We start from the raw sequence: 21,817 nt of genomic DNA, 5'->3' as shown, positions 1-21,817 counted from the left end.
GATATTTCTGCTGAACTAAAATGAAAGCACTTTGTACTTTGAGTTGAGTTCTGTGATTTAGTTTTGCATTCTTCTCCAGACCCAGTCAATCTGTAATCAATAAAACCAAATGTATCTTTGCTCACTGCAGGAAAATAAAGAGTTTCAGGCAGTCTTTAATGTCTAACAAAGCGACCACATGAAAACGCCAAAGTTTGAGTTAAACATCTGCTGGAGTAGAATCAAATATTGCAGCGCACACAATGAAAGCGCACATGGCCTGACAGCGTGAGCCTTATGTTTTAGTTAGTAGTGCAATAAACCTAATTTAAAATTCTATTGTGATGAAGGTGTTTGCATCTACTACAAATGTGTTCATACTAACATCTGCTTCACATCTCAAGTATATTTACATAATGATGGTTCACTTCAGATTCCCATTATACACAATGGGCATTTAAAAGGGCTGGAATATAAATATATATATAATAAAAACAGCAAATGTCAATATTATTAGCCCCCTAAAGCCTCTGTATTTTTCTTTATTTTAATGTACTAATGTGAACTAACATGAGGAAATACTGTAATAAATGTGCTGTTCATTGTTCATGTTAGTAAATACTTATACTTACTTGTAAAGGGTGCGACACTGTGTCTCAGTGGTTAGCATTGTCGCCTAACAGCAAGAAGGTCTCTGGTTCCAGTCCCGACTGGGTCAGTTGCCATTTCCATGTGGAGTTTGCATGTTCTCCCTGTGTTGGTGTGGGTTTCCTCCGGGTGCTCATGTTTCTCAAGTCCAAAGACATGCGGTACAGCTGAATTGAATAAGCTAAATTGGACGTAGTGTATGTGTATGGATGAGTGTGTATGGATGTTTCCCAATACAGAGTTGCAGCTGGAAGGGCATCCGCTGTATCAAACATAAGCTTGATTTTTATAAATTTTTATTATTTTTAATTTTAATTTTTACATTTTTATAAATTTTGATAAATTGGCAGTTCATTCCGCTGTGGTGACCCCTGGTTAATAAAGGGACTAAGCTGACAGAAAATAAATGAATCCCAAAAGACTAATCTCCATTAAACAGTACTTAGAAAATTCAATCATTCGTTTTCTTTTCAGCTTAGTCCCTTTGTTAATTAGGGGTTGCCACAGCGGAATGAACCGCCAATTTATCCAGCATATTTTTTACACAGCGGATGCCCTTCCAAATCACTGGGAAACATCCATACACTCTCATTCACTACAGACAATTTAGCCTACTCAATTCACCTATACCACATGTATGTCTTTGCACTTTTTGGGGAAACCGAAGCACCCGGAGGAAACCCACGCCAACACGGGGCATGCAAACTCCACACAGAAACACCAACTGACCCATCCGAGGCTGGAACCAGCGACGTTCTTGCTGTGAGGTGAACGTGCTACCCACGGCGCCACCGTGACACCCTGCTTAGAAAATATAAAAATAAAAAAGATCATAATAATATTGTCTTCAACTAAAATCCCTATCAGTTTATATCATGTTTTCCTTTCAGCTTTTATAAAACATCTAAATCCTCAAAAAAAAATCAACAAAAGTGAATATTTCACCCCACGTCACCTTATCTCAGCCATTTCGCCTGTTGATGTGAATCCCACTCAAGTGTTCATAGTGAGTGAGGAGAGATTCTCATTCACGCTCTCGACCCCTCGACCCCTGTGGCCTGCATTAAAAGCTCACAGAAGGGTTTCAGTCACCACTTGGATTACTAGGCTGTTTGTAATTCCTGACGCAACATTCCCTCTTTCCTGCCTGTTTTCCCCTTTCCCTGCTGTCCTCGGTTTTTAACACTACGATTGTAGCTTGTCAGACTGTACAAACAACATCCCCATGTCACATTGTAAGATTTCAGAAATCAGAAAGAGCTTCATTGTCAGGTTTACACACATGAGGAATTTGTTTTTGTGACAGCACGATAGCTCAGTGGTTAGCACTGTCGCCTCACAACAAGAAGGTCGCCGGTTCGAGTCCCGGCTGGGCCAGCTGCCGTTTCTGTGTAGAGTTTGGCCGTAGATTGGCCGTAGTGTATGAGTGTGTGTGTGTTTGAATGAGTGTGTATGGGTGTTTCCCAGTACTAGGTTGCGGCTGGAAGGGCATCCGCTGCATGAACAATATACCGGAATAGTTGGCAATTCATTCCACTGTGGCGACCTCTGAAATAGACTAAGCCGAAGGAAAATGAATGAATGTACAGTATATTACTATATACAATATTGTATAGTGCTAATTAAAATCTTAAATGTGTGTGTTGTTAAATAAATAGGTGTATGTGTGTGTATGAATAGTGTTTGTTCCTCAATTATGATCGAGTGTTCATGAGATTGATTGAGGCTGAAAAACAATAATGTTAATATAGCTGATATTGTTGAGCTGTCATAATCAGGCTGTATTAGTGCTGTTGAAGGAACACTTCACTTCTTTTTGGAAGTTATTTGGCTTATTTTACAACTGCCTGAGAAGTAAATAGATGAGTTTGGCCATTTTTCAATCCATTCAGCCGATCTCTGGTTCTGGCGGGAGCACTTTTAGCTTAGCTTAGATCATTGAATCGGATTAGATCGTTAGCATCTCGCTCAGAAATGACTGCAGGATTTTTAATGATAATTTTCCTATTTAAACCTTGATGCTTCTGTTGTTACATCGTGTATTAAGACAGATGGAAATTGAAAATTGCTTTTTTTTGGCAGATATATGGCTAGGAACTGTACTCTTACTGGTTTACTAATCAAGAGACTAAAAAGAAGCTAACTTCCATCAATACAACCAATGGGACTGCACAAAATGGCTGTAAAAATGTAAACCTATTAATGTTAAATGTAGCCTGTTTAACTTAATCTATATATATATATATATATATATATATATATATATATATATATATATATATATATATATATATATATATATATACTGTACAGTTAATTAAACTGTAATTTCCCAGGAATTAATAGCGCCCCCCCCCCCACCCTGAATTATTAGCCCCCCTGTTTATTTTTCCCCCCATTTTCTGTTTGACCAAGAGCAGATTTTTTCAACACATTTCTAAACATAATAGTTTTAATAACTCATTTCTAATAACTGATTTATTTTATCTTTGTCATGATGACAGTAAATAATATTTGAATAGAAATTTTTCAAGACACTTCTATACAGCTTAAAGTGACATTTAAAGGCTTAACTAAACTTAGGCTTAATTGAGTAATTAGGCAAGTTATTGTAGAGACAGTCGAAAAGATATATAGCTTGAAGGGGCTAATAAAATTGACCTTAAAATGGATTTTAAAAAATTAAAAACTGCTTTTAATCTAGCCTAAATGAAACAAATAAGACTTTCTCCAGAAGAAAAAATATTATCAGACATACTGTGAAAATTTCCTTCCTCTGTTAAACTTCAAATATAAAAAAAGAAGAAAAAAATGCAAAGGGGGACTAATAATTCTGACTTCAACTGTGTTTTATATATATATATATATATGTATGTATGTATGTATGTATGTATGTATGTATGTATGTATGTATGTATGTATGTATGTATGTATGTATGTATGTATGTATGTATGTATGTATGTATGTATGTATGTATGTATGTATGTATGTATGTATGTATGTATGTATGTATGTATGTATGTATGTATTTATTTTTACAGTGTATCAATTCAGCATCAGTATCGCCATGTGCGCACCAGGATGTGCAATATCGAGTAGGCATTATACATGACCAAATCCACAGTTTGAAACCCATGTAATTTGTAGCTTAACTGCAAAGTTTACCCATTATGGAATTAAAGTTAATAAAGTGCGTGTGTTATTTCCAGAGCTTGCTCTTTCTCCAAGCTGCAGCAGTCTCTGCTAGATGTTTTGAGCTTCAACTCAGTCTCCACACCGCCTGTTTTCCTGCTCCAGGATGTTTTGTGACCTCAGTGTTTCCTTGTCCTCCACAGGTACGACTATAAAGAAATGCTGCACAACTCCACGTTCTGTCTGGTGCCGAGAGGACGACGCCTGGGCTCTTTCCGCTTCCTGGAGGCTCTGCAGGTACACTTTTACAGTCGCTGTTTGTTGCTAATTACAGGCTGTTTATGGGAAATAACATGACAGATGACAAATGTAATAATTTGTCACAATATTTCTGTTTTTGCTATATTTTTATTAGGCAAGACGGGTTGATTTTGTATAGCCCATTTCATACACAATTAATTCAAAGTGCTTTACATAATCAGATTCAGAGAATCATTAAATAATCACACAATAAGTATAAGAAATAAGAACAACAAATAAATAAAATGATTAAAAACAGATTTAAAATATTAATATTGAATAAATGCGAATGTAAAGCGCTTTGAGTGCCCAGAAAAGCGCTATATAAAAGTAAGGAATTATTATTATAATTAATTAGAATTTATTATTTAAATTTCGAGTAACACATTTGAATTGTTTTATATATTTTTATATTTGATGCATAGCTGAATGTTTAGCTTAATTACTTCAATAGTGTCACATGATCCTCCAGAAATCATTCTAATATGAAGATTTGATGCTAATTATTATCATATAAATCATTTAAATATTTATTGAATATAGTGTTAAATATTTATTGATGTATTAAATATTTATTGAATATAGTGTTAAATATTTATTGATGGTGAAGAATTGTAACCTTGAAGATAATAAAAACGAACAAATAAATACTTTTTTTTTTTAATCTGACCTCAACGTTTTAACTAAACAACAATTAAAAACAGAAATAGTCTGTAATTTCATCGCAATTTGAAATCCCTAACTTCTGTTTTATTGTATTTTACATAAGAATGTAAAAGTATTAGCGTCATTACTTCACATTATCCTCATTACACCATGTTGTTTTTTGCTAATTATCTTTAAATTCTTATAAATTTGACATTAAAAGCTAATTCCACAGGAACAAATGTAATTAAAACAGACAAAACAGAACATTTAATGCAATGATATTTCACAGTATTACTGTTTTGTAATATACAGTTGAAGTCAAAATTATTTGCCATCCTGTGAATTTCTTTTTCAATTATTTCCTAAATGATGTTTAACAGAGCAAGGAATTTTTCACTGTATGTCCAATTATATATTTTTTTCTGAAGAATGTCTTATTTGTTTTGTTTCGGCTAGCATAAAAGCAGTTTTTACTTTTTTTTAAAAGCATTTTAAGGTGAAAACTATTAGCCCCCTTAAACAATATTTAATTGAGCAAAATACAATGATTTGCCTAATTATACTAGCTTGCCTAAATAACCAAATTAACCTAGTTAAGCATTTAAATGTCACTTTAAGCTGAGTACTAGTTAATTCAAAAATATGAAAAATATATGGAAAAATATAAACACTAGCTGATATATACACTAGCTGACAAAAGTCTTGTCAACTACCCAAGTTTTAAGAACAGCAAATAATAACTTGACTTATAGTTGATGATTATATGAAAGGCAACGGCCTCTAGATTACGCTTATTTTACCAAAATAAAATATGATCATGCCTTGATTTTTAATGATTTAATTAGGACAGTAAGGTCTGACTTTGCTTAGACTAAAGTCTTGTCACTAAACAGAAATAATGTCCAATATAGAATATAAAGTCATGGTGCAGTGGGAAAATAATGAATATTGTGTCTGACTCCATCATGAGCTTGGAGGACTGCATCCATACATCTCTACAATGACTCAAATCACTGATTAATAAAGTCATCTGGAATGGCAAAGAAAGTGTTCTTGCAGGACTCCCAGAGTTCATCAAGATTCTTTGGATTCATCTTCAATGCCTCCTCCATCTTACCCCAGACATGCTCAATAATGTTCATGTCTGGTGACTGGGCTGGCCAATCTTGGAGCACATTGACCTTCTTTGCTTTCATGAACTTTGATATGGAGGCTGAAGTATGAGGAGTGCTATCCTGCTGAAGAATTTGCCCTCTCCTGTGGTTTGTAATGTAATGGACAGCACAAATGTCTTGATACCTCAGGCTGTTGATGTTGCCATCCACTCTGCAGAACTCTCGCACGCCCCCATACTGAATGTAACCCCAAACCATGATTTTTCCTTCACCAAACTTGACTGATTTCTCCGAGAATCTTGGGTCCATGCTGGTTCCAGTAGGTCTTCTACAGTATTTGTGATGATTGGGATGCAGTTCAACAGTTGATTCATCAGAAAAATCGACCTTCTGCCACTTTTCCAAATGATCTGCTAGAAGTCAAGTTATTATTTGATGCTCTTACAACTGAGATCGATGACAAGACTTTTGTCAGGTAGTTTAGTCAAATATTATGTACTGTCTTCATGGCAAAGACAAAAGAAATCAGTCATTAGAAATGACTCATTGAAACTATTGTTTAGAAATGTGTTGTTTAGAAAAACTTCTTTCCATTAAACAGAAATTGGGGGGAAACATACAAGAATTCTGACTTCTACTGTAAATGCATGAAACAATAAAAGCAGCTGAGATGAACAAAACACAAGTCACATCGACAGATCTACATATTCAGACATCACCGGGCGCCGCTCTGAAATGTCTGTTGTGTAGGAGTGCGACTGTTCTCTTTCAGGTTGTCTGCTGTGGTGCAGACATGAGGCTTAACAGGCCATTATGCAGTGTGTTTCGAGCAGTGTGGGTGTGCAGGATGGAGCTTTTGTGTGTTGCTCTGTATGTGTTTCAGCAGATTGAAGGCCTGGTTAATGACACTGGCAGGATTACTTCATAACAGCGGGATGATATTAGAGATGAGGGAGGTCAGAGCTTTACAGATTAGGGACAGGACACACACACACACACACACACGTATGCTGGATAATGCTGCATTTCATTTGATTGCCTTACAATGAAGTTCTGCGGTACATGCTGCATGATATCAGATAATGCTCATGGTGTAACATGGCGACGTATTATTGCTGCTAGGAATGCACGATATTGGAAAAATATGACTTTTGATATATATTGAGATATGAATATCATTTCACTAGATGATCTGAGTAGCAGGGCGGCAAGGTGGTTCAGTGGTTAGCACGGTCACCTCACAGCAAGGGTCAGTTGGCATTTCTGTGTTAAGTTTGCATGTTCTCCCCATGTTGGCGTGGGTTTCCTCCGGGTGCTCCGGTTTCCCCCACAGTCCAAACACATGTGCTATAGGTGAATTGAATAAACTAAATTGGCCGTAGTGTATGTGTGTGTGCGTGCGTGCGTGCGTGCGTGCGTGCGTGCGTGCGTGCGTGGGTGCGTGCGTGCGTACGTGCGTGCGTGCGTGCGTGCGTGCGTGTGTGCGTGGGTGCGTGCGTGCGTGCGTGCGTGCGTGCGTGCGTGCGTGCGTGCGTGCGTGAACAATAATAATAATAATACATTTTATTTATATTGCGCTTTTCTCAGACTCAAAGCACTAACAAGAGCATCAAAACACAGAAGAGCATGAAATACACAAATTAATAATAATAATAATAATAATGATTAAAAATACATACTAAAAGAAAGCCTCATAAGTTATAAGCAATAATAAAAAGATGAGTTTTAAGAAGTTTCTCTAAACAGTTCAGGGATCTGGCGTTCCTGATGTTTGTGGGGAGAGCATTCCACCATTTAAGTGCAGAGAATGCCCTACCTCCCATGGTGCTAAGTTTGCAACGAGGCTGAAACATGGTGAGCCCCGAAGCGGAATGTAGATTGCGAGAGGAAGAGGAGGTAGGTATATGATCACATATATAATCAGGAGCAGAACCATGAATAGCTTAATAAGTTAAAATCAAGGTTTTAAAATCAGTGCGTGACTTGACAGGTGTAACCCCGATGGTCCTACACCACCCAACTCGTTCCGAGCTGGTATCGAACCGGCGACCTTCCGCATGGGAGTCGGGTGCACTACCAAGGAGGCTGAAGAGCATAGCCTCTAGCGTCTGTCGCTAGAGCACCTTTAGTGGTCAGAGGAGTGAGGTTTACCTGCACAGCACTTACTAGCTGGCCTCTGTTACACTGGCAACCAGTGTAACTGTTGAAGTACAGGGGTAATGTGAGAGCGAGATGATGTGTGAGTTAACACACGTGCGGCTGAGTTTTGAACATATTGTAAAATCTGAAGTGAATTGGCTGGCAGACCCCCAAATAAAGAGTTAGAAAAATCTAAATGAGACGTAATAAAAAGCATGGACAAGCCTTTCATTTGTTTTTTGTTAACTGTTTAAAATGAGGTTTCGGGCTGAGCTGAGCATCAAAGAGTACACCAAGATTTGAATGAGTGTGTATGGGTGTTTCCCAGTACTGGGTTGCAGCTAGAAGGGCATCCGCTGCGTAAAACATATGCTGGAATAGTTGGCGGTTCATTCCACTGTGGCGACCCAGATGATCAAGTCATTTTCCAGGCAGTGCATCAGCGTAAATTATAAATAACAAGCAAAAATAAATAAGTAAACAGTGCTGTATGGTGTTCTGAGGAGTCTTAACAGTATTCAAGTACAGAAATTGAACAATCAAATGTAAAATAACATGGTCATCATTGTATAAATAATAAAAAAGTAGTCATATTTAATACTATCTTTATATTTTATTCTTTAATAATTAATCTAATCTTGTGATGTGACTATTGCAGATACACACATTGAGATATCGATTCTCAAACGATATATTGTTCAGCCCTAGTTGCTGCTTTAAAACGCAGCGGGACAGCACATCTTGATTAATTTTGATAATATAGACAGTTATAGAAGAGTTCCTTATTTATTTGTTAATAAATGAATGCTTTTATTTAGTTACAATGGTTTATGTTGGAATAAAGTGACAGTCAATTGAAAAGTGAACAAAGCACTTTATGTATGTAATGACTGTTATTATACTACAATTAGCATACTGTGGTGGCATATTCGAGGAAAAAATGTTGGTTGACTAAGTTATTGATATCTGAAAGTTGTTTGTACGATTGTAATTTGTATTGATGTTTTGCTTTGACTTTTTAATATTTCAGTTTTTATTTGACAGTTTTTCCCAATTGTTTACACACATTTTCTGAAAGCATGTCTCATATTGTCAGAACTCTACACACACACACACACACACTGGGCAAAACCCTTCAATTCTCCTGCAAAATGAAACTTTACTTTCAAAACAGTGTGATTTCTTCTCTAAATGGTATTTTGTTTTCAAATGACACACACGAACCATCACATCAATAGACTTGTTGAACAGTTGAACACTGATGTGCTTAATGTGAAACACTATGACCACTTCTCCATTTATCATAATGACTCACTGTAAGCCTTTTTTTTGTTCAGTGTGACACTTACTACAGACAGTACACAAGCCTGCAGAAGTGCATTGTAAAATATTTCAGAATATTGTTTTTATATGAAACACACAAATACACGGTACCAAACATATTTTACTGTATTTTTCCCACAAAAACAGTGTACACTGTTCATCCCAACCAACACAAAGTTGCACATAACATGGTCTACATATACGATTAACAGAAGTATTTACTGAATACAGTTAGAGTAAAAAACAAAGTGTGGATTTCGGTTATACACTTTTCATCCCCAGGCAGAAAATAATCCTCGATAGGATTGAGAAATGGAGAATATGGAGGGAGATAAACTACTAAAAAACGTGGGTGGGCAGTGAACCAGTTATAAACCAGATGAGCTCTGATTTGTGTGACAGGTGTTCACCTATGTGATGAGTTAGTATAAAAAGTAGGGAAACTGACTTAACAATTGTGAATGACAGTGTGTTCCTTGTGAAAACAAGAGATTTTCTGCATGATAATTGTGCCAAATGCAGAGAATTGTGTGTAGTGTTTTAATAAAAGTGTGTTTTAAACCTGCAATTTGAGTGTAAAGCAGGAATTGTGCATGTAGTTTAGCAGAATTGGTTCAGGGGGTTGGTGCTTCAGTTACATGTTGTAGTCATTGGGTCTGAAGTACAAGTAATTGTGTGTAAACAACTAGAAAAACTTAGTTAGTTCAGGTATTATTAATATTATTGTTTCAGGTATTTTTGTTATGCTATGCTACATTACTTTACACTGCACTATGCTACAGTACTTTATGCTAAGTTGCGTTAAGCTATGTTACGTTATGTTACCTTACCTTACAAGTTAAGGCTGATTTATACTTCTGCATCGAATGATCGGCATGACCCACGGCACCTGCCTTGTGCGTAGACATGCATTTATAGATCTGTGGGCTGTTTGTGTTGCTCTGCAATAACACTTTTGAAACACTAGCTGGCAGTAGCTGTTTATGTTAATGTCGAGTTTCTTCGCTGGTGTTTTGTTTTTACTGAACGCTATCTTAATGTACAAGTACCTCAAACTTGTTCATTTAGAGGTGGGAACCGGCGGACATGCAACAACTTTAATCATAAGGTAAACACAAAACAAAAGTTTCCATCTGGAGCTCCTTTTCGGGACTTGACACTTGTAAACACTCGCTTCAACAGGCTCGCGGCTCTCAGCACTGCCCACATTCGTCACCAATACCACGCAGACCAATCACAGAGCTTGCGATACGCGTCATTGCGCCGTGTAGTTACATTTATTGAGAGGTGCGCCCCGGCGGCAGCCACAACGAGGAGTCTCTGACCGCGCCGGACCATTACACCTGCGCTTGACACAGACAAAATAAATCAGCTATGCTATGCTGTTTGTTATGTTGTTGCGTTGTGTTACGTTGCTTTACTTTGCGTTGTTACGTTGCGTTATGTTGCGTTACGTTACTTTGCGTTGTGTTAAGTTACTTTGCGTTGTTACATTGCGTTGTGTTATGTTGCGTTGCGTTGTGTTACGCTGCGGTGCGTTACGATACGTTGCTTTACGATATGATATGATACGTTACGTTTTGCTATGTTATGCTATGTATTATGCTATGCTGTGCCATGCTGTGCTATGCTACATTACACTACGCTATGCTGTTACATTATGCTACGTTACCTTACCTTACATTATAAGCTATGCTATGCTGTTTTTATGCTATGTTTTATGTTATGTTACGATGTGCTATATATGATAGTATATTTTATGATATATTATGCTGTGCTATATATTGTTATGCTATGCTATGCTAAATGTTATGTTTTGCTATGCTATGCCATACGTTATATTACATTCCGTAATGTTATGTGTATTCATTTTTTATATTTTCTGTTTTCATGTATTATTTCATGTTATGCTATGTTATGTTATGCTATGCTATGCTGTGCTATGTTATGTTACGTTTAAAAACACTCAAAACGTATTCCTTTAACTAGTGTTAATGTGAGCCTTTTCTCTATAGCTCCGTTCTCAATAATGAATGCAGCTCCGCACTAATGACCAATAATGGCAGCTGATATGCAAATTGCCGAGCAGGTAGTCATTAGATATTATAAACAATGTGCCATCTGTCTGTTGGTTCCTCCTGCTATGCCGCTTCTTCAGGAACAAGTGACAACAGCTAATTTGTGGCTGAACGCTGAACATGTTTGACAGTGTAAACACACAGAAGGCCTGCTGGGATCTGCCTTGCTGGATTTGACCAATAGAAGCTGATTGTTTGGAACATCACTTACCAATTAGTCTGTGTGTGGCATTTCTTATTTAATGTCAGTATTGCTGTACATAAATTAAATATACTCTATATTATTACTTAGTAGCAAACAATATGAGAACATGAGTTGATGATTTATCTTTATTTTATTACATGCATGTCTTATTTTAAAAGCTGAAATGTACTCTGCAATTGTTCATTTATTTATTTCATTTTGTGCATTTGCGTGTGTGTGTAACCTTTCCAAATGTTTAAAATATAGACAAATCGCACACACACACACTACGGACAGCTAGCTTACCCAATTTACCTATAGCGCGTGTCTTTGGACTTTGGAGCACCCGGAGGAAACCCACGCGAACACAGGGAGAACATGCAAACTCCACACAGAAATGCCAACTGATCTAGCCGAGGCTCGAACCAGCGACCTTCTTGCTATGAGGCAACAGCCCTACTTATAATATATTATATTATTCATTCATTCATTTTCTTTTTGGCTTAGTCCCTTTATTAATCCAGGGTCGCCACAGCGGAATGAACAGCCAACTTATCCAGCATATGTTTTACACAGCAGATGCCCTTCCAGCTGCAACCCATCTCTGGGAAACATCCATACACACTCGTTCAATTTAGTCTACCCAATTCACCTGTACCGCATGTCTTTGGACTGTGGGGGAAACCGGAACACCCGGAGGAAAACTACGTGAACGCAGGGAGAACATGCAAACTCCACACAGAAACGACAACTGACTCAGCCAAGGCTTGAACCAGCGACCTTCTTGTATATAATATAAGTACTACCCACTGAGTCACTGCGTCGCCCTATATTATATTATTTTATTTTATTTTATATTATATTATATTATATTATATTATATTATATTATATTATATTATATTATATTATATTATATTATATTATATTATATTATATTATATTATATTATATTATATTATATTAAAATACATTATATTATATTATATTATAATATATTATATTATATTATTTTATATTATTTTATATTATATTATATTATTTTATATTATATTATATTATATTATATTATTATATTATGTTATATTATAATATATTATATTATATTATATTATTTTATATTATATTATATTATATTATATTATATTATATTATATTATATTATATTATATTATATTATTTTATATTATATTATATTATATTATATTTTATTATGTTATATTATAATATATTATTTTATATTATATTATATTATATTATATTATATTATATTATATTATATTATATTATATTATTATATTATATTATGTTATATTATATTATATTATTTTATATTATATTATATTATATTATATTATATTATATTATATTATATTATATTATATTATATTATTTTATATTATTTTATATTATATTATATTATATTATTTTATATTATATTATATTATATTATATTATATTATATTATATTATATTATATTATTTTATTTTATTTTATTTTATTTTTTATATTATATTATATTACATTATATTATATTATTTTATATTATATTATATTATATTATATTTTATATTTTATATTTTATTATATTATTTTATATTTTATTATATTATTTTATATTATATTATTTTATTTTATTTTATATTATATTATTTTATATTATATTATATTATATTATATTATATTATATTATATTATATTATATTATATTATATTATATTATATTATATTATATTATTACTTTGCGTTATGCTACATTACGTTATGCTACGTTACCTTACTTTACAAGCTATGCTATGTTTTATGCTGTTATGTTACATTGCACTACGTTGCGTTATGCTACATTATATTTACGTCTGTGTGTGTAACCTTTCCAAATGTTTAAAATATAGACAAATCCGTGCCTTTTTTAATTATTTCCATTTTGTTTTAGAGAATTTTGTCCTGATTATTGTTTATGACTAATTTGAATAACTACAAATGCTACAATTACAATTTTATTACATGTAAATTTATTGCGTGTTTATAAATATGTATTTAAATTGCATAACATAAAGTTATATTTTATTAATATGCTTAAATTACACATTTTATATATTTTTTGTTTTTTGTAAGTTTAAACTGATAAATTAAATACATTTATTTTATAAATAAATATATTTTTAAATAACAAATAAATAAGCAAGTATTTTATTTTTTTATTATTATTTTATAATTTTTATTATTGTTTATTATTTATTTTTGTTTTATTATTATTATTATTATTATTATTATTTATTTCCAATAATTTATGCGATTTTAATTTCTTTTATATCATATATAACATATATATATATATATAACATTTTCTTCTTAGTAGTACTTTTGCATTGGTTTCCTGTGCCTGATGATTATTCTCAGACAGGCAGAGTCTCGCTGTGTGTTTTCCAGCAGATTTCTGAGAAACCAGAGCTCTTCATTTCTCAGTCTGAAGTCAGAGCTCCTCTCGCTTTTCCACTTTCCACTGGAAGATGCTAATAAAAATTTCATGACGCTTGTAGTATGTTTCTTCAGCCTGTTTGAACTTGCTTCTGTTTGTGTGTTTCTGTGCGCAGGCCGCTTGTGTGCCCGTCATGCTGAGTAACGGCTGGGAGCTTCCCTTCTCCGAGATCATCGACTGGCGGACGGCTGCTGTCATCGGGGACGAAAGACTTCTTCTGCAGGTAACACTTCCAGAAAACATCAAATACCGGCTCAGACTGTGTGATGCATTGAGTGCTTCTGTGGTGTTTGTCCTTCTGCTTGTTCCTGATGTCGTTTTGCAGCATATGTGGACAGAAACTGAAATGCATTCTAGTTAGAACTGCCAGTCCAATCACATTTGTTACCTAATCAGTTACACAATGTCACAATTAAGTAATTGAAAAACTTGCCTGTTAAATTTGACTGAGTAATTACCCACAAAATCAACCTTTTGAGGTCATTATTGGGTCAAAAGCTAAAAGCTTTAATTAGACATGGGTGTTTGTGTAAATGCACATGTATGTGTTCCACCACTTCTCAAAGGTGCTCTATTGGATTGAGCTCTGGTGACTGTGTGGGCCATTTAAGTACAGTGAACTCATTGTCATGTTCAAGAAACCAGTCTGAGATGATTCATGCTTTATGACATGGTGTGCTATCCTGCTTGAAATAGCCATCAGAAGATGAATACACTGTGGTCATAAGGGGATGGACATGGTCAGCAACAATACTCAAGTAGGCTGTGGCATTGACATGATGCTCAATTGGTACTAATGGGCCCAAAGTGTGCCAAGAAAATATCCCTCACACCATTACACCACCACCAGCAGCCTGAACCGTTGATACAAGGCAGGATGGATCCATGCTTTTATATTGTTGATGCCAAATTTTAACGCTACCACCCGAATGTCTTGGCAGAAATCGAGACTCGTCAGACTAGGCAACGTTTCTCCAATCTTCTTTTGTCCAATTTTGGTGAGCCTGTGTGAATTGTAGCCTCAGTTTCTTGCTCGTAGCTGACAGGAGTGGCACCTGGTGTGGTCTTCTGCTGCTGTAGCCCATCTGCCTCAAGGTTGGACGTGTTGTGCATTCAGAGATGCTCTTCTGCATATCTCGGTTGTAACGAGTGGTTATTTGAGTTACTGTTGCCTGGTTATTGAATTACTATCTATCAGCTGGAACCAGTCTGGCCATTCTTCTCTGACCTCTGGCATCAACAAGGAATTTGCGCCCACAGAACTGCCACTCACTGGATATTTTCTCTTTTTCGGATCGTTCTCTGTAAACCCTAAAGATGGTTGTGTGTGAAAATCCCAGTAGATCAGCAGTTTCTGAAATACTCAGACCAGCCTGTCTAGCACCAACAACCATTGTGTGCTCGAAAAGAAAATGAATGAATACATATGAACAAATATGTTATATAAATGACATATATATGAACAAATATGACACAATAATGAGAACAGAGTTTGACCAATTACAACAGATTGGGCCATCTCACCAATCAGAGCAGTCAGAGTTGGCAGTCAGAAAGGTGGGGTTTAATGTGAACTTTTTAAAAATGTTTTAGAAAAAAAAGCTGATTCTACAATGGGTATTGTTAGGAAAATAAAGTATTTTTCCATTGGTTTCTGTTTGTAGATATAAACCTATTAACCTAATCTAAGAGTCCAAAATAAAATATGAAATCTTCATATGTTATAACAGGGACATCTTGAACTTGAAGAATGAACTGTTTCGACACTAACAGGGGAAAAGATGGCCCAATTTAAGTTCGTAAACTCCCAGTTGGTTTGTGAAGTTTGAAACAACTTGTCAATGCAGATTTTCTGAAAATCTTTGCTTGAGCTGGTAAACACCTTTGAGAGCATTGGTTTTTGGCCATGATAGTTGCTGTGATTCTTCGAGGCTTCGTCTACTTTAATATGGAAAATGTCTTTGGTTTATTTTTGTTGTTTAGTCAGTCAGGCACCAGTATATCCATGAATATTCTCTCTAATTCTAATCATGTGAATTTGCACACAACTCTTTGATCAGATGCTTTCTTGTCTACTATCGTTTTTTATTAATGAGCATTACTTTTGTTGTTTATTTGTTACTTAGAGGAAAAACATGTGGGAAATATTTGCATAATAATCTAATTGCTACTCTCACCTGCCATATACAGTGGGGGAAACAAGTATTGAACACGTCATAGTTTTTCCTGTGAATGATGTTTGTAAAGGAGCTGTTGACATGAAATCGGGCCAGGTTTTGGTAAAACCCCAAACAATACAAACATAAAAATAAAAAAATCTGAAAAATTTCTACATTCTAATAACAATGGAATGACACAAGGAGAAAGTACTGAACTACTGGAGAATGAAGTCACATGCATTGCTCTGGTGTAAGTTTTTCAGAGATTTCAGTTGCTGTCTGAGCTTTCACTGCCTTTCTACACCTTCCTTTCTTCATGTGTTCAGTGCTTTTTCCCTGAGTCATTTCATTTTATTACACGTAACTTCACTTGTAAACTAATTCGATTTGTTTTCTTTGCATAATTGGATTTCCTTAGTTTTTACCTACATCTGTTGAAAATTCCAAGTTAACAGCACCTAGAAATATGTTTTCTGAGGAAAATGGTGACATCTTCAATACTTATTTTCCCTGCTGTATATCAAGACAAGAAGGTTCTATGCTGATGTTGACTTAAAATGCTGTCCATATAGTCAGCAAGAATTTGTAACCTGTGCTGAATATGTTTTAACCTCATGCAGTCTCGCCCCTCTCCTACTAATTAATCATGCATGAATGAAATCATTCTAATGTCACATGCTAATTTGCCGGGCACAAGCTTGCAACGATCAGTGGCGGTCTGCAGACCTCCGGAGACTTGCACACTGAAAGCAAGTGCATGTTGCTTTGTAATTGAAATGGGACCTCCTGCCCTCGCCGATTAGCGGCCCGCGGCTGAAAGGCACTCTGGGGCGAGAGGAGTGACAGGATCTGTCAGGACGCAGGAGCACATTTCTGCATTTAATATGCTCTTGTGGCCCTGTGGCACTGACTGCCTCTACAGAAGGTGAGACTAATCGGCCTGTGAAATATTTGTAATGGAAATCTTCCTCGAGGGCCGTTTGTGTTTACAGTGAAGAGAGATTTTAATAAACACACAAACACACACACACACCTGTTGTGACTGATTTCCCTGCAGTCAGTTGTGTAAATGCTGGAACTAAAGCCATGTTTTCTATCCATCCGTTCATCCATCCAAATCCAATCCATCGTAATCTATCCATTTTAATATATTCATCCATCTATCCCAGTCCAATACAATCCATCATCTAGCCATCCATTCATTCACACCAATACAATCCATCCATTCATCCATCCCTCATCCTAATTTCATCTATCCCAATCCCATTTATCCATCCATTCATCCCAATCCAATCCAATCCATCCCAATCCAATCCATGCCTCCATCCATCAAATCCAATCCAATCCATCATCTATCCATCCTTACATTTACCCCAATCCATACCAATCCATCCATTCGTCCATCCATCCATCCATCCATCCATCCATCCATCCATCCATCCATCCATCCATCCATCCATCCCAATCCAAACCTTCCATCCCAATTCCATTCATCCATCCAATCCATCCATCTATCCCAGTACATCCATCTATCCCAATACAATACAATAGAATACAATACAATCCATCTTCTAGCCATCCATTCATTCACACCAATCCAATCCATCCATCCATCCATCATCCCAATCCAATCTATCCATCCACATCTATCCATCCATTCCAATCTTTTCATCCATCCATCCATCCATCCATCCATCTATCCCTCATCCCAATTCCATCTATTCCAATCCCATTTATCCATCCAATCCCTCCCAATCCAATCCAATCCAATCTATCATTTATCCATCCTTACATTTACCTCAATCCATACTAATCCATGCATCCGTCCATCCATCCATCCATCCCTCATCCTAATTTCATCTATCCCAATCCCATTTATCCATCCATTCATCCCAATCCAATTCATCCCTCCATCCATCAAATCCAATCCAATCCATCATCTATCCATCCTTACATTTACCTCAATCCATACCAATCCATCCATTCGTCCATCCATCCATCCATCCATCCCAGTCCAATCCAAACCATCCATCCCAGTCCCATTCATCCATCCAATTCATCTATCTATCCCAGTTCATCTATCTATCCCAATATTTCAATACAATACAATACAATCCATCATCTAGCCATCCATTCATTCACACCAATCCAATTCATCCATCCATCATCCCAATCCAATCTATCCATCTCCATCTACCCATCCATTCCAATCTTTCCATCCATCCATCCATCCATCCCTCATCCCAATTCCATTTATTCCAATCCATCCATCAATCCAATCCAATCCTTCATCTATCCATCCTTACATTTGCCTCAATCCATACAAGTCCATTCATCCATCTATCCATCCATCCACATCTATCCATCCATTCCAATCTTTTCATACATCCATCCATCCCAATCCAATCCATCCATCCCAATCCGTTCCAATCTATCCATCCAATCCATCCCAATCCAATCCATTTCAGTCCATTTCAATCCAATCCGTTCCAATCCATCCATCCATCCATCCGTCCGTCCGTCCGTCCGTCCATCCATCCATCCATCCATCCATCCATCCCCTTATAAGTGAAATACCATCACCCAATACACCCCTAACAGCCTAAAATTAGGTTAAATAAGAAACCTTTTTTTATTTTTAGTTAACTATTGCTTTGGTTGTACTCCTGAAAACTTTTTTTACTGACTGGAAACTTCCCAATTTGTCAAGCTGCACTGTTCACATGGGGAAAAAGATGTTATTTTAACTGGTTCTTCTGATTAGAAAGCTCCGTCTAGTAGAAAATACATTTTAACACTGCTCTCTTCTCTTCACAGATTCCATCAACAGTTCGCTCCATCCATCAAGATCGCATTCTGTCACTCCGGCAGCAGACACAGTTCCTCTGGGAAGCGTATTTCTCTTCTGTGGAGAAAATTGTGCTCACTACACTGGAGGTGAGCAACTTACTGATGAATGAGCATAATGACCTACTGACCAGTCAGATGAAACCCACAAAAGAAGTCCTATGTGTCATGTTTCAGCTCTAGAATGAACAGGGAAAACACTTGACACTAGTGTGTAGGAATTGAAGCTTATTTTAGGACCATTATGATTTGTTGCATTGTGATTTATTTAGTGTTGTGTCATTCCACAGTTCTCGTTACTGAAATGCATTCAGAATAGGATGTATTTATTATGAGTTTGAATTCTCTTTATTTCAGATGATTTAAAGATCACTGTGTGAATGGGATGAATGTAGAAACAGCAAATGATTTGAAGTAAATCCATTTGTAAATTAAAGAAATAATTGACACGATCAGGTTGTAGATATGAGATGCAGAATCGGCCACTCAGAACTTACACACTCATATTGATTGAAAGGGGGAAAAACTATTTATACAATGCATTAACCTATACAAAAAGTAGGGAGTGTTTTTTTTTAAACAAAGGAGAGTCTTTGACCCTTGGTAGTGTGAAATGCATTGGATCAGTCATGTCGAGAGCTATTCCTGAATGAAAACGGAGCTTCATCTGGCCTCTCTCAGTCTCTGGTTTCACACACGTGTCCCTGGAGGAAGCGCTGGATTGCTGTTGGTGTGTAAGAGGACACCCGGGTCAGGTCTTGAAGGGTGGATCTGTGAAGCCGAGCATCAATACATGTCAGAATAAACATGGCTTCAGTCCAGCTGACCTCATGCTTGTGAAATTAAAGCTCTTTAAATGCTCCTACATGAAGATTTTCTGTGTTTGTTGAGTGAGACTAAAAGCTGATTTACACTTGAGGCTGATTTATACTGCCTCAAGTGCATGCGGACGGTCTGGGGCAGACTTCCAGCTCTCAAATAATGTAACTACTGATTTGTCGGTTAGGTATCCATCCATCCATCCATCCATCCATCCCATATTTATCTATCCATCTATCTATCTATCCATCCATCCACCCATCAGTCTTTTCATCCATCCATGCGTGTGTCCGTCCATACATCCATCCATCCATCCCGTATCTATCTATCTATCTATCTATCTATCTATCTATCTATCTATCTATCTATCTATCTATCTATCTATCTATCTATCTATCTATCTATCTATCTATCTATCTATCTATCTATCTATCTATCTATCTATCTATCTATCTATGTGTCCATTCATCTGTCCGTCCGTCTGTCCATCCCTTCATCCGTATGTCCGTCCATCCATCCATCCATCCATCCCTTCATCCGTCCATCCAACCTTCCAGCCATCCATCCATCCATCCCGTATTTATCTATACATCTATCCATCTATCCATCTATCTATCTATCTATCTATCTATCTATCTATCTATCTATCTATCTATCTATCTATCTATCTATCTATCTATCTATCTATCTATCTATCTATCTATCTATCTATCTATCTATCTATCTATCTATCTATGTGTCCGTTCATCTGTCCGTCCGTCTGTCCATCCCTTCATCCGTCCATCCATCCATCCCTTCGTCCATCCATCCATCCATCCCTTCGTCCATCCATCCATCCATCCCTTCGTCTGTCCATCCATTCATCCATCCATCCCTTCATCCGTCCGTCCATCCATCCATCCCTTCATCCGTCCGTCCGTCTATCCATCCATCCATCCATCCATCCATCCATCCGTGTGTCCGTCCCTTCCCTTCCCTTCTATCAGTTGTCAGCAGCTCTTCTTTCTCTCCTCTTCTCCTCCAGATCATCCAGGACCGTGTTTTACAGCACAGTGCTCACAGCACACTGATGTGGAACCGGCAACCAGGAGGACTCTTCACCCTCCCTCAGTATTCATCCTACCTAGGCGACTTCCCCTTCTTCTATGCCCTTCTCGGTATGTGTTTACTATCACATCTACAGCATACAGTTAAAGTCAGAATTATTCACCCTCCTGTTAATAGTTTTTTCTTTTTTTAAATTTTCCCAAATGATGTTTAACAGAGCAAGGACATTTTCACAGTATGTCTGATAATATTTTTTCCACTGGAGAAAGTCATTTGTTTTATTTCGACTAGAATAAAAGCAGTTTTTAATTTTTTTATTATATTTTATTTTAAACCATCTTTATACAATAACTTGCCTAATTACTCTACCTGCCTAGTTAACCTAATTAACCTAGTTAAGCCTTTTAAATGTTACTTAAAGCTGAATACTAGTATCTTATCTAGTCAAATATTATGTACTGTCATCATGGCAAAGATAAAATAAATCAGTTATTAGAAAAGAGTTATTAAAACTATTATGTTTAGAAATGTGCTGAAGAAAATCTTGTCTCTGTTAAACAGTAATTGGAGGAAAAAATATACATGGGGCTAATAATTCAGCAATGCTAAAAATTTTGACTTTAACTGTATACAGTACAGAGTCTGTGTTTTATAGGCATGAATTAAATATATTGACCGTCTTCTCCACAGGTACTAAACCACACCAGAAATTCACAGCCGTCATTCACGCAGTAACGCCTCTCGTATCTCAGTCTCAGCCGATATTCAAGCTGCTAGTGGCTGTTGCCAAGTCTCAGTTCTGTGCCCAGGTCAGTGCTTTTAATATATACAGTGGTGGACTGAAAGTATTTTTATTTGCAAATGTTTATTTTAGGAAACCTTTTGTTTTACTTCACTACATTCCAGATCAAAATATTAT

The 21,817-nt window shown here is 36.2% G+C and overlaps 1 protein-coding gene across 1 annotated transcript in view; it reads left to right on the top strand.

Moving 5' to 3' along the window:
* Window positions 1-21,817, top strand: part of ext1a (exostosin glycosyltransferase 1a) — a 143,545-nt gene that overhangs the window by 110,559 nt on the left and 11,169 nt on the right. Inside the window, exons 2-6 of the mRNA XM_056476280.1 lie at window positions 3,964-4,057; window positions 14,142-14,249; window positions 19,003-19,122; window positions 20,876-21,008; window positions 21,589-21,707. Of these exons, the coding sequence (XP_056332255.1) occupies window positions 3,964-4,057; window positions 14,142-14,249; window positions 19,003-19,122; window positions 20,876-21,008; window positions 21,589-21,707 (574 nt within the window). The remainder of the gene's footprint in view (window positions 1-3,963; window positions 4,058-14,141; window positions 14,250-19,002; window positions 19,123-20,875; window positions 21,009-21,588; window positions 21,708-21,817) is intronic.

This window comes from Danio aesculapii, chromosome 16, assembly GCF_903798145.1.
Source record: "Danio aesculapii chromosome 16, fDanAes4.1, whole genome shotgun sequence".
Classification (NCBI taxonomy): Eukaryota; Metazoa; Chordata; class Actinopteri; order Cypriniformes; family Danionidae; genus Danio; species Danio aesculapii.
Note: the sequence above shows the minus strand (reverse complement) of the source record. Positions and strands in the feature narration are given on the sequence as shown.